At 41.5% G+C, this 20,011-nt stretch overlaps 1 protein-coding gene across 1 annotated transcript in view; it reads right to left on the reverse strand.

Moving 5' to 3' along the window:
* Positions 1-18,522, reverse strand: part of DHX35 (DEAH-box helicase 35) — a 69,832-nt gene extending 51,310 nt beyond the window's left edge. The window contains exons 1-5 of the mRNA XM_008160926.3: positions 18,472-18,522; positions 11,566-11,699; positions 8,894-8,986; positions 6,142-6,219; positions 19-123 (exon numbers count right to left, since the gene is read on the reverse strand). Of these exons, the coding sequence (XP_008159148.1) occupies positions 19-123; positions 6,142-6,219; positions 8,894-8,986; positions 11,566-11,699; positions 18,472-18,511 (450 nt within the window). The 5' untranslated portion in view covers positions 18,512-18,522. The remainder of the gene's footprint in view (positions 1-18; positions 124-6,141; positions 6,220-8,893; positions 8,987-11,565; positions 11,700-18,471) is intronic.
* Between the last annotated feature and the right edge of the window lie 1,489 nt (positions 18,523-20,011).

Here is a 20,011-nt window from a genome sequence, read left to right on the forward strand (position 1 = left end):
GCGGCTTGAGCAGCTCACCTTAATTCTTGTAGCCAGCGGGTCAGTGCAGTCATCAAAGCGGATGCAGTAGCCCACCTCATGGCCCAGCACTGCACCCCTCTCATCAGCTACTCTCCCTGCAACCTTTGGGAAGAAAGATCATGCTGAAAATAGAGACATAGAAATTACTGCACAGAGCACATACTAAGGAAAATATAAAGGTCACTTATTTTTAAATAGTATGTGAACACAGGGGAAAATGTAAAAGGGCAGGTTATTAGAGAACAAGTGTGATAACCTTTGTGATTTATTAACTTTTTATATCTCACCTCACTCTATAATCAACTTGAGGCAAATTTTAAGAACATACGCAATAAAAACAGAATCCCATAAAGATGTCACAGATCAGGATCAAAGAAATGACAGGTGAAATTCAAAAGATCAAGGACAATGAGCAAAATTTACAAACATAGATATGCCAGTTATTTAAGTTGAGCTACAAATTCAGCTCGAAATTTCCAGTGGCCAAATCAAAAAGGGAAGCAGAAGAAATGACAAGATCACTCTGTTCCTAAAGCCTTCTCTATTCTTTCATATACCAACCAGGCACAAATGTTCATGTCTTCATGCCTTAAAATAAAGCACATTCCACTGGACCATGAAGGTAGGGGAACAGGAATGATCAAATTCAATACTGGGCCAAATTCATTTTCCCTTTCGAACAAAAGAATAATGTTTCCAAAGCAAGATAATCTACAACAATGTGTAACAGTGTCCCAGCTACCAAAACCATTAAAAGAGGAAATAAAGACAAGAATGAAGATTAAAAAGTAAAAAAGGGCAGATAAGCTGATGAGAAGATTAAACAAGAATCCAAGTTAACATAATAAAGTAAAACTAGAAAACAAAGTACATAATATATTATGAAGACCATAAATTATTGGTTGATTTTTTTACCCACCCATATATGACAAAAGGTGAGTGTAAGAAACTGAAATAAAGAATCCGACAGCAAAATCTCCTACCTCTCCAAGGACAGTCAAGTTATTATCTTATTAATAGAAAATATCTGAAATAATGAGTACATATAAAAGTGAAAGAGCAATAATGTTTGAAATTTAGTTTAAAAGAAAATAAAGAGTTTAACATTTGTTATATAAATTACCTAATTGAAAAAAAAAAACAAAGGGAAGCAATATTACAGAGATTCCCTGGGGACCTGGCACATCTACCCAATGTGAAGCCACTTGCCCATGCAGTCCCTGAGTCTTGGGCTTGGAATGTGGGCGGGCACAGGTGTCCTGAAGCAGAGTTTACTGCTATGGCCATTGGGCCACAGCACCCTCAAGCTCAGGAGCCCAGTGTCCCAGCACGTAGCTCCCCAAGCCAAGCACACCAGAAGTTATCTGGCCATCAGTGTTTAAGAAATTCAAGAGCAGATGAGGATCAGGAGTGGCTCTGCCTAACGACTTGAAATTACAGATCCGGTAGGCCAAAACAAAATCAATCATCCATCAGCTGGTCTACACCTCACAGTCTTTCAAAACATCTTATGAAACTAGAAATTCATCCTAAATGGCTCTACCTCCGCAGGTTATATTTCCCGATAACCAGCATTTCACCAGGGCGGTTTTGTTATTGTTTCAATTTCAACCCTATGGATCATTATACAACAAATCTCAGAAAATGGCACAAATGGAGAATGTGTACATAGACATACTAGGAGTTGATGGGGAAAATAGGCTTATAAGAATAAGCATAAATGAACCAACCCTCTCCAAAAAATGTAATATACAAGGAAGAAGCCAAAACTATTTAGTCATATTATTTCACTGTTTATATACATTTGCTATAAAAAATATGTATTTTGTTATCAAACTCTTTTTTGTTATTAATTTTAGAGAGACAGAGGGAGGGAGGGAAGGAGAGAGAGAATGAGAGAGAGAGAGAGAGAGAAGCATCGATTTGTTGTTCCACTTATTTATGTATTCATTGGTTGATTCCGGTATGTGTCCTGACCGGAGATCAAACCCACAACCTTGGTGTAGCAGGACAACGCTCTAACCCACTGATCTACCCAGCCTGGGCCTCAAACTCTTTTTTAAATTTTATTTATGACCACACCACTTAATATTCGAAAGGTCATAATCTACTGGCTTTTTAATAGATTATTTACCTCTATTAAGCTCATCAATTGGACAGGATAAATATTATTTTTTGACAAAAACAAATAAATAGAGGGAAAGGGATGTAAAAAAAAAAATCACTGAGCACCTACGACCTGCCAGTACTGTGCTCCAAACTTTCACAAATTGTGTGTCATTAAAGATACACACAGCCCATGAGGTGGGTTAGATACCCTAAAGAGAGAAAATGAAATAAGGTAGGCTTAGAGCTTGTCCAGAATCACAGCTCAAGGCAGGGCCCTGCCTTGAAGCCAGACCCAGACCATCTGAGCGCAATAAACATACTCAATAGTAACTGCCTCTCACAGAGATCATGCAACTGCTTATGCAATCTGTTCTAGGCTCTGAGATTGTTTTCAGATTTCAGTCTGCACACAAAGTACTTCTTGAGATGTAGCATTTCAAACCTGACAGCTCTATTAATATTACACGGTTAATTTATACACTTTGGGTTCTTTACATAGAAAGCATGTGGTTTCATGGAAATTATCCATGGCTACAAATTTGGAACTAAAATCCAAACTGATTAAGAGCTGGGATCCCAAACCATAAATAGGAAAAATTTAAGAAACTGAGTCATCTCTTGTAATGTAAAAGGTTAAGTGGTTTCCAAACTGTTATCTCTATTTTTACACACACGTAAGACTTGGGAAATGTTTATCAATAATTTCTAACCTGAAGACAATAAGAAAATAAACTTTGGAGAAAAGTATTACACAGTAATTAAAACTCAGTACACAGCAAACATAACTCAAGGAAACAGAATTTCCTGTCCAGGTAAAGATGGCCCTTTCTCAGAGCTAATTTATAACAACAAAAGTAATAAAACATATTATCAACCAAAAACTCCATCTTCAATGAAAGAAGGAAACAATCAAGAGCCCAAACAATTACTTAGGAAGGACACTGCCAAATACTGTGAGGTCTGGACCTAGAAGAGAAGCCCCAGCCTCCTCACAACCAGAGAAGGCAGGGTTGACAATTCTTGTATTAGGAAGACAGAAGCGCAGTGTGCCCAGGCCCTGAAGACACACAAAATGTCTCAGTGGGAGACCCACACTGAAGGCAAAGAATCACAAGGGAGAGGAATTAAGGAGGAAAGGCAGCAATCAGGAGCAAGCAGCATATCCCAAATCAGAGAGCCCAGAGAATTTTATCTTGAGCCATTACAGACCTTTTAAATCATTAAGGAGTGTACCACAAGATCCCCATCCAATCCCCCAGCAAAGAAGGATAAGAGATTTGGTGAGAGGCTGTTCATTATCCAGTACAACCTCACAATTCTGCAGTCATTAAAAGCACTAGCACAAGCTAGCTGGTGTGACTCAGTCGGTTGAGCGTCGCCAGGCACTGGGAGGTTGCTGGTTCAATTCCTGGTCAGGGCACATGCCCGGTGTTGTGGGCTCAACCCTAGTATGGGCCTGCAAAAGGCAGCCAATCAATGTTTCTCTCCCTCTCTCTGAAATCAATAAAAACATTTGAAAAAAGACTCTGCCTAATTTAAAATAAATTTTAAAAATACTAACACAAGCCCATTTCCTTAAAGCCAATGAAGAAAAAGGAAAGAAAGGAACACAAGCAAAAAAGCAGTTTAAAAGAAACTTTAAAAGTATTACCTGAACAAACAGAAGGACATTTCAGCCAAAGAAATCCAGTTTCAAAGAAATCATAAGCTTAAGCTAAAAACAGTGTAAGGAACAGATGCAAAGTCAAAACAGAGTCAAGGAGAAACAAGGTCTCAAACATACAGGCCAGAAGCCAGTCAAGACATGAAAGACAGTGGGAAGGCTTTCCCCAAATTTGAGAACAATCCCTAAAATTTATACAATGCTATAAAAATAGCCAGTTACAAAATTAAAGGAACACAGTGTCAATAATAAAAAGCAAATCTGAATCAACCAGTTGGAATAGCACTAAAATACTGCTCTACTCTCTCTGTAGGATAATAGAAAATCATCCTATATAATAAAAGGCTAATATGCAAATCAACCAGTGGAATGACTGGTCGCTATGACACACACTGACCACCAGGGGGCAGACACTCAATGCAGGAAGTGCCCACTGGTAGTCAGTGTGCTTCCACAGGGGAAGCTCCACTCAGCCAGAAGCCAGATTCATGGCTGGTGAGTGCAGCGGTGGTGGCGGGAGCCTCTCCCGCCTCCAAGGCAGTCGGACATCCCCCAATTGGACATCCCCTGAGAGCTCCCGAACTGCGAGAGGGCACAGGCTGGGCCCTCCCCTCAAGTGCACAAATTTCATGCACCGGGCCTCTAGTTGTCATATAAAGAGGTAATCAATGAAAAAGCAGTCAAAAATTACATGAAAAAAAAATTTACAGAAATGTGTCAGGCAGTTAATTAATAAAAACACTATGTTATTTTTCTCAATTTTTAAAAAATTTTGTGGCATTATCTGCTTTTTAAAATTATAATGTATTATAATATCTCCTCCCATTCTAAATATTCACTTCTCTATCTATTAAGAAAAAAATATTCAAACAAATAATTATGAGACCTACATAGAAATATAAAGGAATCAAAACAGAATAAATCTGACTAAAAACAATCATGAAAATTGTGGACAGACTTAAAGAAATTTCACAAAACAAAGTGGAAGAGTACATGATTCCAGAGATGGTGGTAAATACTAAAAATAGACAAAGGAGATCTAATATACACTTAATTGATACTCTTAGAAAGAGAATAAAATAAATGGAACAGAAAAATTTTTCAAGATATAATGAAAAAAAATCAGAGATGTGAACCTGAAGATTAAAAGTTCCTCCATATTTAAGAAAAAATGAGACAGCAATCAGCATCAGGACATCCTGGTGCAAAACAATCTTTAAAGTATTCAAGCAGAAAAAGTAAGCCAGGAAGTAGGGGGGAAAACCCCCCAATGGACCTTAGACTTCTGCATAGTGATCCTCCATGTCAAAGGCAAGACAGCGATGTCTGCAGTTTCCAGGGAAAGACAGTGGAATCAAGAATTTTATATTAACAAAAAACACAATTAAACATTCTCAGGCATATAAAATTTAGCCAATAAAGAAATAAAGCAACATGAGCAAGTCAAGATTGGCAAAACAAGGAAGTATTTAGTGAAGAACATTAAAACTTACTAGAATTAAACATCTGTGATAGTTATTATGATTATAGAAAAGTATATTTATAAATATTAAAATAAAAATTATAGAACTACATCTATAACAAATGGAGGAGGAAAAGATGGAAAGAATAAATGTGCTAATTTACTCTTTGAACAGGAAACTACCTATTACATAGTTTCAAAATAAGTAGCATCCTAAAGCTTTTTTCTAATCTTTTTTATTTATTTTCAAGATTTAATAAATTATCTTGTGGTGAACAAATATTGACCCAAAGTTCAGTATATTTCACTTCCATTTCCTCTTCTGTTAAATTCAACAGAAGCAAATATATGGCTATGATCCCATTTTTAAAAAATTATTTCTATCCATCCAGACAAACATTCAACTTTAGTGTACATCAAAGAGAAGCTTGGAATATTGTTCACAAATGTTTACAATTATTTTGCTGGATGGTGAGATTTGGGGTTTTCTCTTTATTTTTTTGTTTTTTGTTTTTGTTGTTTAACTTCCTCTGTACTTTGTTACTACTTTAAAAATTCATAATGTGCCCTGGCCGGTGTGGCTCAGTTGGTTGGGGAACATGAGGAGGAAGTAGATGGATGCTTCTCTCTCACATCGATGTTTTTCTCTCTCTCTCTCTAAAAATCAATAAAATATATATTTTTAAAAAATTCATAATGTACTACAGGTGCCAATTTTATAAAAATAATCAGGTCATAGTTCTTTTTAAACTGAAGAATTAAATTCTTAAGGAGTAATGTCATATTCATTTGGAGCTTTTAGGAAACAAGACAAAAATAAGTCACTGAAATAGAAGATACAGATAGAGTCTGCAATACAAAAAGAAAAGAAAAAACAGAAACTCACCGTAACAGCAGCCACTCTTCGAGGCTGGGTCACTCCTACAACTCTTCCTTCAGCTGTCCAGCCAGCTTCTGCAAGGTACTACAAATAAAATCACATCTAATTACACATCTGACACCACCTCTCCAGAAACGGTCTCCCCTGAGGTCACACTGTATTGTGTTAAAATCACTGAGAAAAGAAATGACAGGTGGTTCTTGTTCCAACAGATATTTTGGAAATTATTTTGCAAATGATGGTTCTGAGGCTTGGAAATGTTAGGTAACTTGTTTACGTTCACATCAGAGCTGATAATCAGAAAAACCAAGGCAGAATTCAACATTCTGACTCCCCAGTCTTAAAAATTTTCATGTACTACGGCTGCTTCAAGGAATAAAATCTATCCATGAGTCACTCAGAACAGTGATAAGAGGGGGAGGGGGAAAAAAGGAACAGAGTTAAATCTGCAAACAAAGATTTTTAAAGTACACACAGAGATAGCTCAATGTAAATATCAACCATATAAATGTTTTAGTTAAAATAAAATAATTAGGTTTTATATAGATGTATATATAACATTAAATTATATTAGTATACATAACATTTGACTATATGTATTTATCTGACTTATTTACTTATTAGTTATATATATTTATTTGTTATAAATTTGATCATATGCATTTTAAAAATCCAAAATAGATATTAAGTATTGTTTAAAGTGATTATTTTATGTAACATTTATTATAACACTTCTTTCTCACTAGCTTTTATTACTACTAATTATTATTCTTCTCTAATTGATAATCTCTCAGTAACTTAACATGACTACCTCTTCACATGTGTTCCTCTGTAATTCTATAACAATCAATTTTTATTTACAACTATAGCAACATTCATTTTACCCCGCCTCTCAACTACAATTATTTGAGGATAAAAACTATGCATTACACCTCTGTAACTCAGTCCCCATTGTTACTTTCAGAATATGGCTATTCAATTATTATTATCTATATATATAAAGAGCCAGGGTCCGTAACGTCCAAAACGACCAAAGGGACGACCGAACACCAGGCTGCGCATGCAGCAGGCTCGGGTGGGCGGGGACTGGCGAGTGGGCTGAACTGCTGACCTCTCAGAGAGAGAAGCAGGGCTGATCAGCAGCTGCCATGGCTGCTGGCGAGGCCCAGAGAGAGAAGCAGGGTCTGATCCACAGCCTCTGTGGCAGCTGCGGATCAGCCCTTGCCTTTCTCTCTCTCCAAGCCTCACCAGCAGCCGCGCCTCTCTCTCTCTCTCCAAGAGGTCAGCAGTTCAGCCCACTCACCAGCAGCCTGGGGCGGCTACTGATCAGCTCCGCCTCTCTGATCAGGCCTGGAGATAAGTCTGGAGACGTTGACTGGCATAGAAACCAACCAATCAGAACCAAATATGGGTGAACTGCGAGGAGCCAATGGCTGCCTAGGAGGCGGAGCTTTTGACACTGACTGGCAAAGAAACCGACCAATCAGAACCTAATCTGGGTGAACTACAAAGGCAGAACCTAAGGTGGGGGCTGAGGAGGAGTTTTAAGGGCAACAGCTGTTTGGTATAAGGTGTAAGAAAGCAGTTCCATTTTTTAATGACTGGTTTGGCAGTATAGTGCATATGGCTGGCTATCAATCCAGATATAGGGATTATGTATTTTTGTCTGCCAAGAGCATCTCTTCCTGCTTAAAAAAAGGCTCCCCCTCCCCATTTAAGCAATCCTATCCTATATAATCTATCTATACTAATAAAAGGGTAATATGCTAATTAGACCGGGTCAACCGGCCATCATCCGGACGTCCAACTTCCTTCAGACAAAGCCATGGTGGTTGGGGCCGAGGCAGAGGCAGTTAGGGGCGATCAGGCTGGCAGGGGAGGGCAGTTGGAGGCGAGATCAGGCCTGCAGGGGAGGGCACTTGGGGGCGAGATCAAGCCAGCAGGGGAGGGCAGCTGGGAGTGAGATCAGGCCAGCAAGGGAGGGCAGTTAGGGGCGATCAGGTCAGCAGGGGAGAGCAGTTAGGGGCGAGATCAGGCCGGCAGGGGAGGGCAGTTGGGGGCGACCAGGCTGGTATGGGAGGGCAGTTGGGGGCAAGATCAGGCTGGCAGGGGAGGGCAGTTGGGGGCAACCAGGCCGGCAGTTGGGGGCGACCAGGCTGGAGGGCAGTTGGGGGCAAGATCAGGCTGGCAGGGGAGGGCAGTTGGGGGCAACCAGGCCGGCAGAGGAGGACAGTTGGGGGTGAGATCAGGTCAGCAGGGGAGGGCAGTTAGGGGCGATCAGGCAGGCAGACAGAAGGGTTAGGGGCAATCAGACAGGCAGGCAGAGGCAGTTAGAGGCGATCAAGCAGGCAGGCAGGTGAGCAGTTAGGAGCCCCTGGTCCCAGATTGCAAGAGGGATGTCCAACTGCCAGTTTAGGCCCAACCCCATAAAAAGAACACATTAATAACCGGCAGCCGGACATCCCCCAAGGGGTCCCCGATTGGAGAGGGTGCAGGCTGGGCTCAGGGACGCCCCCCCTCCCGTGCACAAATTTCGTGCACCGGGCCACTAGTGGAATTATAATAAATCAAAGACTGTTACTTAAGTACTAATCAAAGAAATCGTAAGTTTAATAGTTTAATAAAAATATGTCCAGTTGGGTTGAATACTTCTTCTCTGAGAGAAGATAGTAAAAATGCAAACGATTAAGTAGAGTTCTTGTTACAAAACCCTTCCAATCAAATTGAAGTGCAGAGACACATTTAAATACATACTCACTTGTGGGATCTGCGTGCTTTTCCCACATCCTGTTTCTCCAACAATCACCACTGTTTGATAGTTTTCTATCAAGTATAATATATGATTTCTAAGCTGAAAAAATAGAAGCATACATTGTAAAGAGCCATACATTTTCTCAAAAGATCTAAACAAAGACATTTAAACATTATGACATGAAATGTTCACTGCAGGAAAGTAAATTTTTAAAAGAACTATCAAAATGTATTTCCAACTCTTAGGTACTGTTGGTGTCAGTATAAGCTAATACAATTCCAGTTAAGTATAAAAAGTATCCAAATAGCCCTAACTGATTTGGCTCAGTGGATAGAGCGACTGCCTGAGGACTCAAGGGTCCCAGGTTCGAATCCAGTCAAGGGCATGTACCTTGGTTGCAGGCACATCCCCAGTAGGGGGTGTGCAGGAGGCAGCTGATTGATGTTTCTCTCTCATCTCATCAATGTTTCTAACTCTCTATCCCTCTCCCTTCCTCTATGTAAAAATCAATAAAATACTAAAAAAAAAAAAAAAATACAAAAAAAAAGTTATCCAAATATATAATGCACACACATTAGTCCCATATTATAGATAAGAAAACAGAAGCTCAGATAGTGAAGCAAGATCACACAGCACACAAATGATGTGTGGGTTTGAACTCTGCAGTCCAGACACTTCCTCATAGCTCAAACTGTGTCCTTCAATGGTGAGGAAGCAACAGTGAATCTACAATCTCATCTCCTGAGGGTCAAATTGTTTTATATTCACACATACTGGATGAGGTTAATCACCTGAGAAAGAAACCCAGAGACTGTCAGTATGTGACTAAAATGTTTTGGGTCACAACCAACTGAGCTACCCAGCCAGGGCCAAAAGGCTTATTTCTTTGATGCAATAATAATTCATATGAGAAAATAGGATTAAGTCAATACAAAATGGGTAAACGACATAAACTAATAGCTCACAGAAAAGGGAGTTCAAGTGATTGGTAAAGTTATGAAAAATATGTGAACCCATTCATAATAAAAGGAATCACAAAGAAAAAAATACTTTGGGCCATGTAAAACTCTGATGAAATAGCCACTTGGCTAAATTAAGAAGGCTGCCATTTTACATCCATTGGAGAAAGAACATATTAATAAAAGAGGAATTAGCCTGGCAGGTGTGGCTCAGTAGTTGAACGTCAACCCATGAACCAGAAGCTCATGGTTGGATTCCCAGTCAGGGCACATGCCCGGGTTTCAGGCTCCATCCTCAGTAGGGGGCATGCAGGAGCAGCCAATCAATGATTCTCTGTCATCATTGATGTTTCTAGCCCTCTCTCCATCTCCCTTTCTATCTCTGAAATCAATAAAAACATTAAAAAATATTTCTATAATAAATAAAAGAGGAATGATTTAGCAGTCTAGACAACGGAAATCCCTACGTGTAAGAACTTGGCAGCTTTCCCCCAGCTCTGTCCAGGTGAAGGAGAGAGAGTCAGGGGTGCTGGTGGCCACACAACTTGGGTCATTGCAGAGGCATTGTGTGAGGCAGGTATAGTTCATCACCCTACATCAGGGGATAAATGGAAAAAATATCCCTCAAATGGCCTTTGGCTCTGAGCTCCTTCCCAACTACAATATGGCTTCCCACATGGACTTGGCAACAGGGAGAAAGTGTGTCCATGGACTGGGCCCATCTGTACTGAAGAACTATGGCTCACTATAAACAAATATATTCTGAATTCTAATTTACACTTTGGTCTCTTGTGAGATGACAAGATACTAATGAAATCAACTGTCTGAATGTGCACATGGTGCACAATAAACACACCTAAATTCTGTCACTGTCTCAGTGGGGGTTAACCTCTTCAACAGAAACCACCTCATATTCCCAGTTAATCGTGTTTAAAGAAATAGCCTTTAAAAAGAAAGCCAAAATTGACTATGTGTTGGTAATCTGTTGAAGCTGGATGCATAGAAGTTCACTGTGCTATTTCCTCTAATTTTCTGTATGTTTGAATTTGTCCATAATTGAAAGCAACGAGGAGAGCCCTAGCTGGTTTGGCTCAGTGGATAGAGCATCAGTCTGCAGACTGAAGGGTCCCAGGTTCCATTCCGGACTGAAGGGCACATGCCAGGGTTGTGGGCTCGATCCTCCCCAGCCCCCCGGCTAGTAGGGGGCGTGCAGGAGGCAGCCAGTCAATGATTCTCTCTCATCATTGATGTTTCTCTCTCTCTATCCCTATCTCTTCCTCTCTAAAATCAATACAAATAAAAATAAAAAATGTTAGGGGACTCTTCCCCCTCCCCACCTGGGAGTCTGTTCTGTGGGACTCTTCCCTCTCCCTACGTGGGAGTCTGTACTTGTTCTTCAATAAACCTCCACCTTTGCTGTACCAAAAAAATAAAAAAATTTTAAAAAGCAAAGAGGAGAAAAAAGAACATCATTCCATTTCTTTCAGTTTTTAATATGGAAGATCTAACTGAAAAAAAATCTTAAGGACTTTCCAGATTTATAAGGTTAACTAACACACATATTTTGAAAAGGTAATCCCTTCAGATAAGGGTGTCTCTGAATTCTTTGTGTTCTAAAGAATCATTAAGAGTAAGAGGACACGATACGCTTCAGTGCCAAGTATAAAGTTCTTGCAGACAGCTTCAGGTCTACAGACTGAACATGCTTATTCAATGCACCTTGAATACTGGCAGCTTCTGCCTCTGCTGCTCTATGGAGAGGGCAGCATAAGGATTGTAAACAACAGTTGTTGCAGAGTTTTCAGCTAAACTTTGTCTCTCTTCAGAGATGCTGACACCTGGTCCCTCTGTACCTGTAACAGAAAAATTTTTTTCAGATTCTCTGATACAGTGAACAGAAAAATGTGCAAAAGTTATAAATTCAAAGACTAAGCTATGCAACAGAAGCAATGCATTTGATTCCAAACTACTAAGCGATATTAAACTTTAATTTCAGGAAAGCATCTCAAAAAGTACCTATGAAAATACAAAGCTTCATTCTAAGAACAAAGGAGATACAATCCCAGTGGGCTCCAAAATGGCCACACCCAAATGTATATTACAGAAGACAATGTTTTTAATTCTGGCCTCCATGTCAGTATTATTACCCAGCACTTAATAAAAGTGACAGAAACCCAATGGGAACTAGCTGAGGCAAAGGATGAGTCCTTTTACTGTAAGATGGCAGCAAGGTTCAGGGACGACAGGAACCAGGGACTCAAACGCTGCCTGGGCTTCCTCCTCCTCTCATCTCTGCACCTCTCAACACGTCCTCTCAGTCTCTTAGGGTGGCTTCTCTGTAGGAGCTAAAATCAAGGCTGCTAACAGTGCCAGAGCTCAGGCTCACAGTTGCTTCACCAATCATTCATTCACTCACCCAACAGGGATGAAGTGCAAGAGATACTGCATGAACAGTGGGGAGGCAGGCCCTACCCTCGTGCAGCGTACTTGCGTCTTCTATTCTTCTTCCTGATAGAACATAGTGCATGAACTGGTAGGGGAGGCTCTTTTTCTCCCAGCTTAGGTCCAATGCCCAGCCCAATCCCAACAACCAAGATCAGTGAAGTGTGATGCAATAAACGGTAGATTCCATTTGAATCACAGAATTGAAAAGGTTGGATGGGAAGTGCTGTTTTAAGAAACCACATATTCCACAACAGCTTCTTAGTAAGAACAATGACAATCTGATCCTCAGGAGGGTGAAGAAGAGGGAAGCCATATGCTATCATGAAAAACTGTTCATGGATTTCAGCCTGAAAAGAAAAATGCCTTAGGAGGAGCACTTTCATGATCGCTTCCCTAACTTTTTTTTTCTTCTATAACTTTTCATGACAATTTGTTTGTGTAGCCCAAGGACAGAAGTAAGAGTAATAAGTAAATGACACAGGGTTCAGAATTCAACTCAACATAAGGAAGATAGTGGAAGATATTTCTAAAAGTTAGAGCTATTCAACCCCAGGACATGGTACCTTTGTGAATCAATAAAAACCCTCCCTAGAAGTTCAAACACTTGCTGCACAGCCTTCTTTTGGGATAATTACCCAAAACTATTATCTCGCAGGTATTCTGAACTCAGAATCTGTGATAGTATGTGAAAGTACCAAATTCAAAGCTGTTGTCAATTAATATCGAGCATGTCTCCTTCTTGCAAAAGACTTCATCCAGCCAATCCTGGACTCGTATATAAATCCCCTTGCTTATTAACCTGCCACCTACCAATCTGGAACAATGCCTGCCTTTTTCTTTGGTCTCTCCCTGCCTCAGCTATTGGGCCAGTGTCAGATTTCACCCAAGAAGCTGCAACCCAACATTGCTGTATTGTTTTTGCCAAAATGTTGACCTTTTTCCAACAAGTTAAAAGATAGGATAAGAACTGGAACAAAGTCTGTGCTCAAAAAAGGTGTCCTTTCTTTTCTTGTTATACATGATAATATTATCATCACTATATCGTAATAATTTCTGGAAACCTTTACCCAAGAAAACCATTGTTAAGAATATCTTATCCTCATCAGCTGTTTATGTTCTGGGCATGTACCTTGGTTGCGGGCACTCCCCAGTAGGGGGTGTGCAAGAGGCAGCTGAATGTTTCTCTCTCATCGATATTTCTAACTCTCTATCCCTTCTCTTCCTCTCTGTAAAAAATCAATAAAATACTTAAAAAAAAAAGAATATCTTATCCTCATCAGCTGTTTATGTTCTGAATTCCCTCCTTTTAAAAACACATTTTAAACCTCAATGTCTAGAACATTTTAGCACTGTTCCTGCAAGGTCTCTTCTTTCCACACCAGGGTTTAATTCCCGAGGTGTCTCCTTCACTACCTCACCTCTCCTGGTCCACCTCAGTATAATATCCTGTTATGAGATCTTTTACAAGAACAGCTGTTGTCAATCAATACCAAGCATGTCTCCTCCTTACAAAAGACTTCATTCAGCCAGACCAGGACTGCTTCCCCCTTATGTACATCCCACGGCCCATTCTGGTTGCCTATGGTTGTTTTTCCCTTGGGAAAATTCTCTATGCTTATGTGAGTAACAAGTTTGTAATTCTTGCAAACCACAAATGCCTTCATTTTCCCACTTGTAAAATAAGGATGAAAACAGCACCTACCCCTCCCCCGGCCCCCCAATCCAGCATTCCCTCTCACACAGTTTTTCATTTTGAATGGTGACTCATTAGTGGGTTATGAGATTAATGTAGTGGATCAATACTAGCATTTTGTAATAATGAACTAGAAATAGAATAAAGTTGTACATAAACAGTATTGCTTTCTGGGACAAATGCCTTCATTTGCTTTCTGAAGGCATTTGTCCCAGAAAACAATACTGTTTATGTACAACTTTTTTCGTGTGTGTGTGTGTGTGTGTGTGTGTGTGTACATGCTGGATCATAGCACAGCGTGTACACACACACACACACACACACACACACACACCTTCTTTACTATAGGTCAGGTCAAAAAAATCTCCAAAGTTATTGCTATAAAGTTTTTGTCAGGCACGTAGTCAGCGATCATTAAATATTTGTTGAATGGATGAAGAAAAATGGCCAGGCCCTTCTGATCAACTTGTGCTAGTCAAACTTTTCTACAGAAATCTGAAGCAGCTCATACAACGCTCTTAAGGCAGAGAACACAAACTGGTAGAGATCACAAACTAGTTACTCAAGGTCCCCAAATATGCCTTGGTTAAAACGTTTGAAATAGTTCATTTAAAACATGTAAAAATTTCCCATTCAAATCTGGATATTTGGCTTAAAAACAATATCTGGCAATTCTGAGCCCATATGACACCCTATCATTTCACCCAACAGTGTCACTTATTTAGACTGTCTGAAAGGTGCTTGTAGCTACCTGAGCTTATGACTCCCAGCCTAAAGGATATATTCGTGATTCCAACATCTAGACCAGGGGTCCTCAAACTTTTTAACCAGGGGGCCAGTTCACTGTCCCTCAGACCGTTGGAGGGCCGGACTATAGTTTAAAAAAAACTATGAACAAATTCCTATGCACACTGCACATATCTTATTTTGAAGTAAAAAAACAAAACAGCAAAAACACCCGCATGTGGCCCGCAGGCCGTAGTTTGAGGACGCCTGATCTAGACATATCTGGCCTCAACCACATTCTTGACCTTCACCATGTATTTCCAACATCCTACTTTCATACCTTGAACTTCAGTTTCCTCATCTGTAAAATGAGAGTGATACCAGATGATGCAAGTAAAAGTGACTAGCATAAAGTTAAGGGCCCAATAAGTACAGTATGTTCTAAATCCATTCCCACCTCAGTTAATGACAACAGTTTACCTAGACCAGTGGTTCCCATACTTTGATATATGCTGGAATCAGCTGAGAAATCTTTAAAAAATACTGATGCTTGGTTCCTAACCATCCTGACTTCTGATTTATTGCCATGAAGTATGACAGAACAGCAAAATATTTAAAAGCTTCTCAAGTGATTCAACTACACTGCAAAATTTGAGAACCACTTACCTGGTCACCTAATCCAGAAATGAGTCATTACTGACTTTACCATGCCCTCCATCTGCCTCTAAAATGTCTCTCCAATAAGGTTCCTCCTCTCTGCTCCCATGCCAAAATTAAGGCTTTTAATATTCTTCCTCAATTTTAGTAGTACCTTCTCTTAAGGGTGCCGCTGACTCTAATTTCCACCCCCAACCATTCTGCACAACACTGCCAAAGTTATATTTCTAAAATAAACCTGATCACCCAGAAGGCGTGGCTCAGTGGTTGAGCTATGGACTAGGAGATCACAGTTCGATTCCCGGTCAGGGCACATATCCAGGTTGCGGGCTCCATCGTCAGTGTGGGCGTGCAGGAGGCAGCCGATCAATGATTCTCTCATTATTGATATTTTTATCTCTCTCTCCTTCTCCTTTCCTCTCTGAAATCAATAAAAATATATTTAAAATAAACCTGATCTTGTCATCCCTTGCTTAAAAGCAATGAAGTCTAAATTCTTTAACTTGCATGAGAGCTCTCACAGTGAGGCCCCTGTCTTTCTAGCTTCATCTTCTGCTATACCCCAAAATACAGGGTGGGGGAAAGTAGGTTTACAGTTGTAAGTATGGGAAAGAGTTTATTCTTATGTTATTTAGTATTGTACTATTTTCCATATGAACTGTAACGCTACTTTTGCCCCACCCTATATACCCTACCACTTAACACTATCACACTACTCAATTTTTTTGGGTTTTTTGGGTCATAGTTGAGGCATGCATCCCACTTTGCCTTTGTTCTTGTTGCACCCTTTGCCTAGAGCTCCATTCTCCTACCTCTCTGTGGAACAAAACCTTATTTGTGCTTCAGTGTCCACCTCAAAAATATCACTCTTTATGAAATACTTCTCATGCCCATATTCAATCTTTCCCTCTCCTCTATACTTCCATCTATACTAAAAGGGTAATATGCTAATTAGACCGGATAGACTGGACTTCTTCCGGACGTCCTTCCAGACAAAGCCACAGTGGCAGAGGCTGAGGCAGAGGTAGTTAGGGGTGATCAGGCCAGCAGGGGAGAGCAGTTAGGGGTGATCAGGCCATCAGGGGAGAGCAGTTAGGGGCAATCAGGCAGGCAGAGGCAGTTAGGGGCAATCAGGCAGGCAGGGGAGCAGTTAGGGGCGATCAGGTAGGCAGGGGAGCAGTTAGGGGCGATCAGGCAGGCAGGCAGGTGGTTAGGGGCGATCAGGCAGGCAGAGGCGGTTAGGGGCAATCAGGCAAGCAGGCAGAGGAGGTTAGAGGCGATCAAGCAGGCTGGCAGAGGTGGTTAGGGGTGATCAGGCAGGCAGGCAGGTGAACAGTTAGGAGCCAGTGGTCCTGGATTGCGAGAGGGTGCAGGCAGTCAGACACCCCCTGAGGGGTCCCGGATTGAAGAGGGTGCAGGCCGGGCTGAGGGCCCCCCCCCCATGCATGAATTTCGTGCACCAGGCCTCTAGTATAATTATAATGGTTAATTATACTATGTCCAGTGCTAACAGCTTTACATGTACTCTCATTTAATCTTCAAAACAATCCTTGGGTAGATGTTATGCCCAACTTACAGATGAGGTAACTGAGACTTTCAGCACTTAAGTGACTTTGCCAAGTCACCAAGTTAGTGAATGGTAGTCAAGGATGGGCTGTACTGCTTGACTCAAGCACCCATTTTCCTTACCACCACCTATTTGTGCCTCCTTTTAAAATCTCTTCTAAAGGGTACCGAACTTCATAGTATAATTGAGAGAATAAACCTTGAGAGCAAAGCAGAGCCCTGGTCTTCCAGATGTCTCCTAGCCAACAAGTATATTGGTGTTCAATAAGTATATTCTCAATGAATAAACTAAATAATGGAATAAAACTATTAGAGTAATCCCATGTTCTTTAACTAAAACAATATACTGGTCTGATTTTCAATAGTTCATTCAGGCCTTTATTATACTTAACACTTTGACCTATTATTAAAGGTTTGAATAAATAGAGGGTATCTCATTACTTAATGGGAGCTTAGTTTTGGCCGAAAATAAGACACAGGATGGATAACTGGCTGATGACTTGAAATGCTGAAACATAAAACTGTTATGAAGTGACAAACTACAGATTTTTAAAAAAGAATTAGCACATCCCTTGTATGGGTTTATCTCCCACATCACTTATATGCCTGGTCAAAATTTCAGGGATCCACTCTAAAATACCCTTTAAAAGCTTTCCTTGTATTACCTTCTCTGTCTCATTTCATTTCTGCTGCAGTATACTTTGCACATCCAGACCTGCTGAGGTGCAAGCGGTGGAAAAAAGAAACTTGTTTTTCACTAGAAACCGATGGAAGGGGAAGGAAGTAATGCATCTAGCAGGGTCTCACATGTATACATTCAGTAAAATCCTGATGGGGAAAATTAAAACAAAACAAGCAAAGCATTTTGGGACTGAGATTCGTGTTAGCCTGCAAGAGGAGAAGTGCGTGGCAGCCAACATGAAAGAGTTCCCTCTCTGGTAGACACTCGGAATGGACAAGAATGACCCTAAAACAAAATAAGGCACTTTCCCTTCTCATGAGCACTTACTCTACGCCAGACAACGCGTAGAGCTCGTTCTTCAAGCCCGCAAGATGTTATTACTCTGCCTGTTTCACAGGTAGGAGCTAAGGCTCAGATCAAAGGCACTCGGCTACTCCGGGCAGAGCGGAAAATTCGAACACAGGCAGTCTGACTCCTTAACTTGAGCTCCTAAACCCTGAGCCGCACCGCCTGTCCGGTTACAGAGTAGCCCCAGGGCAGTAACAGGACACGCGTGGGCGCTTTCGCGTTTCCCCATCTCGCGGGTTGGGCAAGACAGGCATCAGGAGTGAGGTCAACGAGGCCTGGAGAGGCTGAGAGACTCGGACAAGGTCACAGAGAATTTCCGCCCAGGCTGGGAGCGGACCCCCGAACCCCTTAGAACCACTGTGGGCGCCAGAGCCACAGAGCCGACCAGCACTGGCCAGCCCGCGAGGTCAGGCCTGCGAGCAGATCCGCAGGCCCCAGGACACCGGCCGCGGGGCCAAGACCAAAGTCAGGCCGCCGCCTCTGCCCAGCATTCCGCTAAGAGCCTTACCCGGCCGCCAGAACTTCACCGGTCCCACGGGCGCAGCCATGCTGGGGTGAAAGGTGACGAGGAAGGATCCACCCCTCCGCCCCTTCGTCGCGCGCCAGCCCGAGCCGGGGGGGCGTGGCCCGCGGTGAGTCCAGGCTTGGTGGTTCCCGCGGTGTTACGGCCACGCCCCCCCGTGGCCACCGCCCCTCTGTAGCACGTGACCTGCGGCTCGACTCCGGAGGGCATTCTGGCCCCGCCCCCAGAACCACGTGATCCGTGATCCGCTCCGTCACCGCGGAGAGTAGGGCGCGCTTCTCTGCTCAGCTTTGCGGGTCACTGGTCCAAGTGCCCTTTTTAGGAGCATGGCGTGGCCTGGATGGCGGCCGCTCGCCTCGAAGGGCGAGCTTTGGGAAGGGACCACTGGCACGTAGTGGGCACGGAGACAGGGCAGTTAACTGCTAAATACTGATTATGTCGCAGCTTTACTATTTCTCTTTTACTCTCCTCCATATTTCCAGGTCGAAGGATAATAACTACCTTGTGTGTTTGCTGGCTCAGTTAATTTTTATTGGGCGCCCGGATAGTGCTGTTTTCAGTCCCCACCTTCGTGGAGCTTTTGTTCCGTGGAGGCAAAAGTGAATAGGAAATAAATGCTTGGTAAGCAGTAGTGTTTATTACGATCGGTAAACAAAACAATGGGAAACCGTATGGAAGGAGGTCTTCAGGAGCCTTGAGAGTAATGCTGAAAAACAGGGATAAAAATGGTTTGGAATAAGAGGATTAGAAATGGGTAGAACAGTTGGGCTAGGACACTAATCCAGTGTCTCCTACAATTTGACTGCTCATATGCTTCATGCTTGTTAAAAATACAGATATTAGTCCCCAATCCATTCTTGAGTCAGAATCTTCAGGGGCAGAGGCCTGGAAACCTGCATTTTAAGAAGCCCCACAGATAATTCTTTGGAATCAACAAGCTTGAGAAAGAGTTCACTAATCCAAAGGAGAGGTAACAAGAGCTAATAAGTTCAAGTAGTAGAGGAACTATTTTATGGGTAGGCAACGAGTTGAAAGGAAGTGTGAGGCTTCAGATCATATGCATTTTTAGAGCTGTGAAGAAAGTTCTGCACTCTTTCAGAGAAATTACATAGTCCTGGAAAGATCAAGGGTTGGAAACATGTAGACATGATTTGGAATCCTAACTTTGCCATTTCCTAGTTCCTACCTGTCATATTTAAAAAGGTTGTATTAAATGAGATAACATGTAAAGTACCTAACAGTGTAAGACCTAGCACGTGTCCAAGTTCAATCAATGTTAGCTCTCCTTAACTCAAATAGAGCAAATTCATCAGGAGGAAAAAAAAATCTAAGTTTACATGCATACATTCATTTTCCAAATATCTTACTTCCATAATAATAAAAATAGGATTCAATACCTAATAATCCCACAGCCTAGAATTCTCCATACAGCCTTTAAAATATCCTCATAATGGTCAGCTCTAAGAAGACTTCTCTAAACTCACTATCTGGCTTCAGCATCCCCCCTCTGTAGGCTCAGACCTGT

This window comes from Eptesicus fuscus, chromosome 12, assembly GCF_027574615.1.
Source record: "Eptesicus fuscus isolate TK198812 chromosome 12, DD_ASM_mEF_20220401, whole genome shotgun sequence".
Classification (NCBI taxonomy): domain Eukaryota; kingdom Metazoa; phylum Chordata; class Mammalia; order Chiroptera; family Vespertilionidae; genus Eptesicus; species Eptesicus fuscus.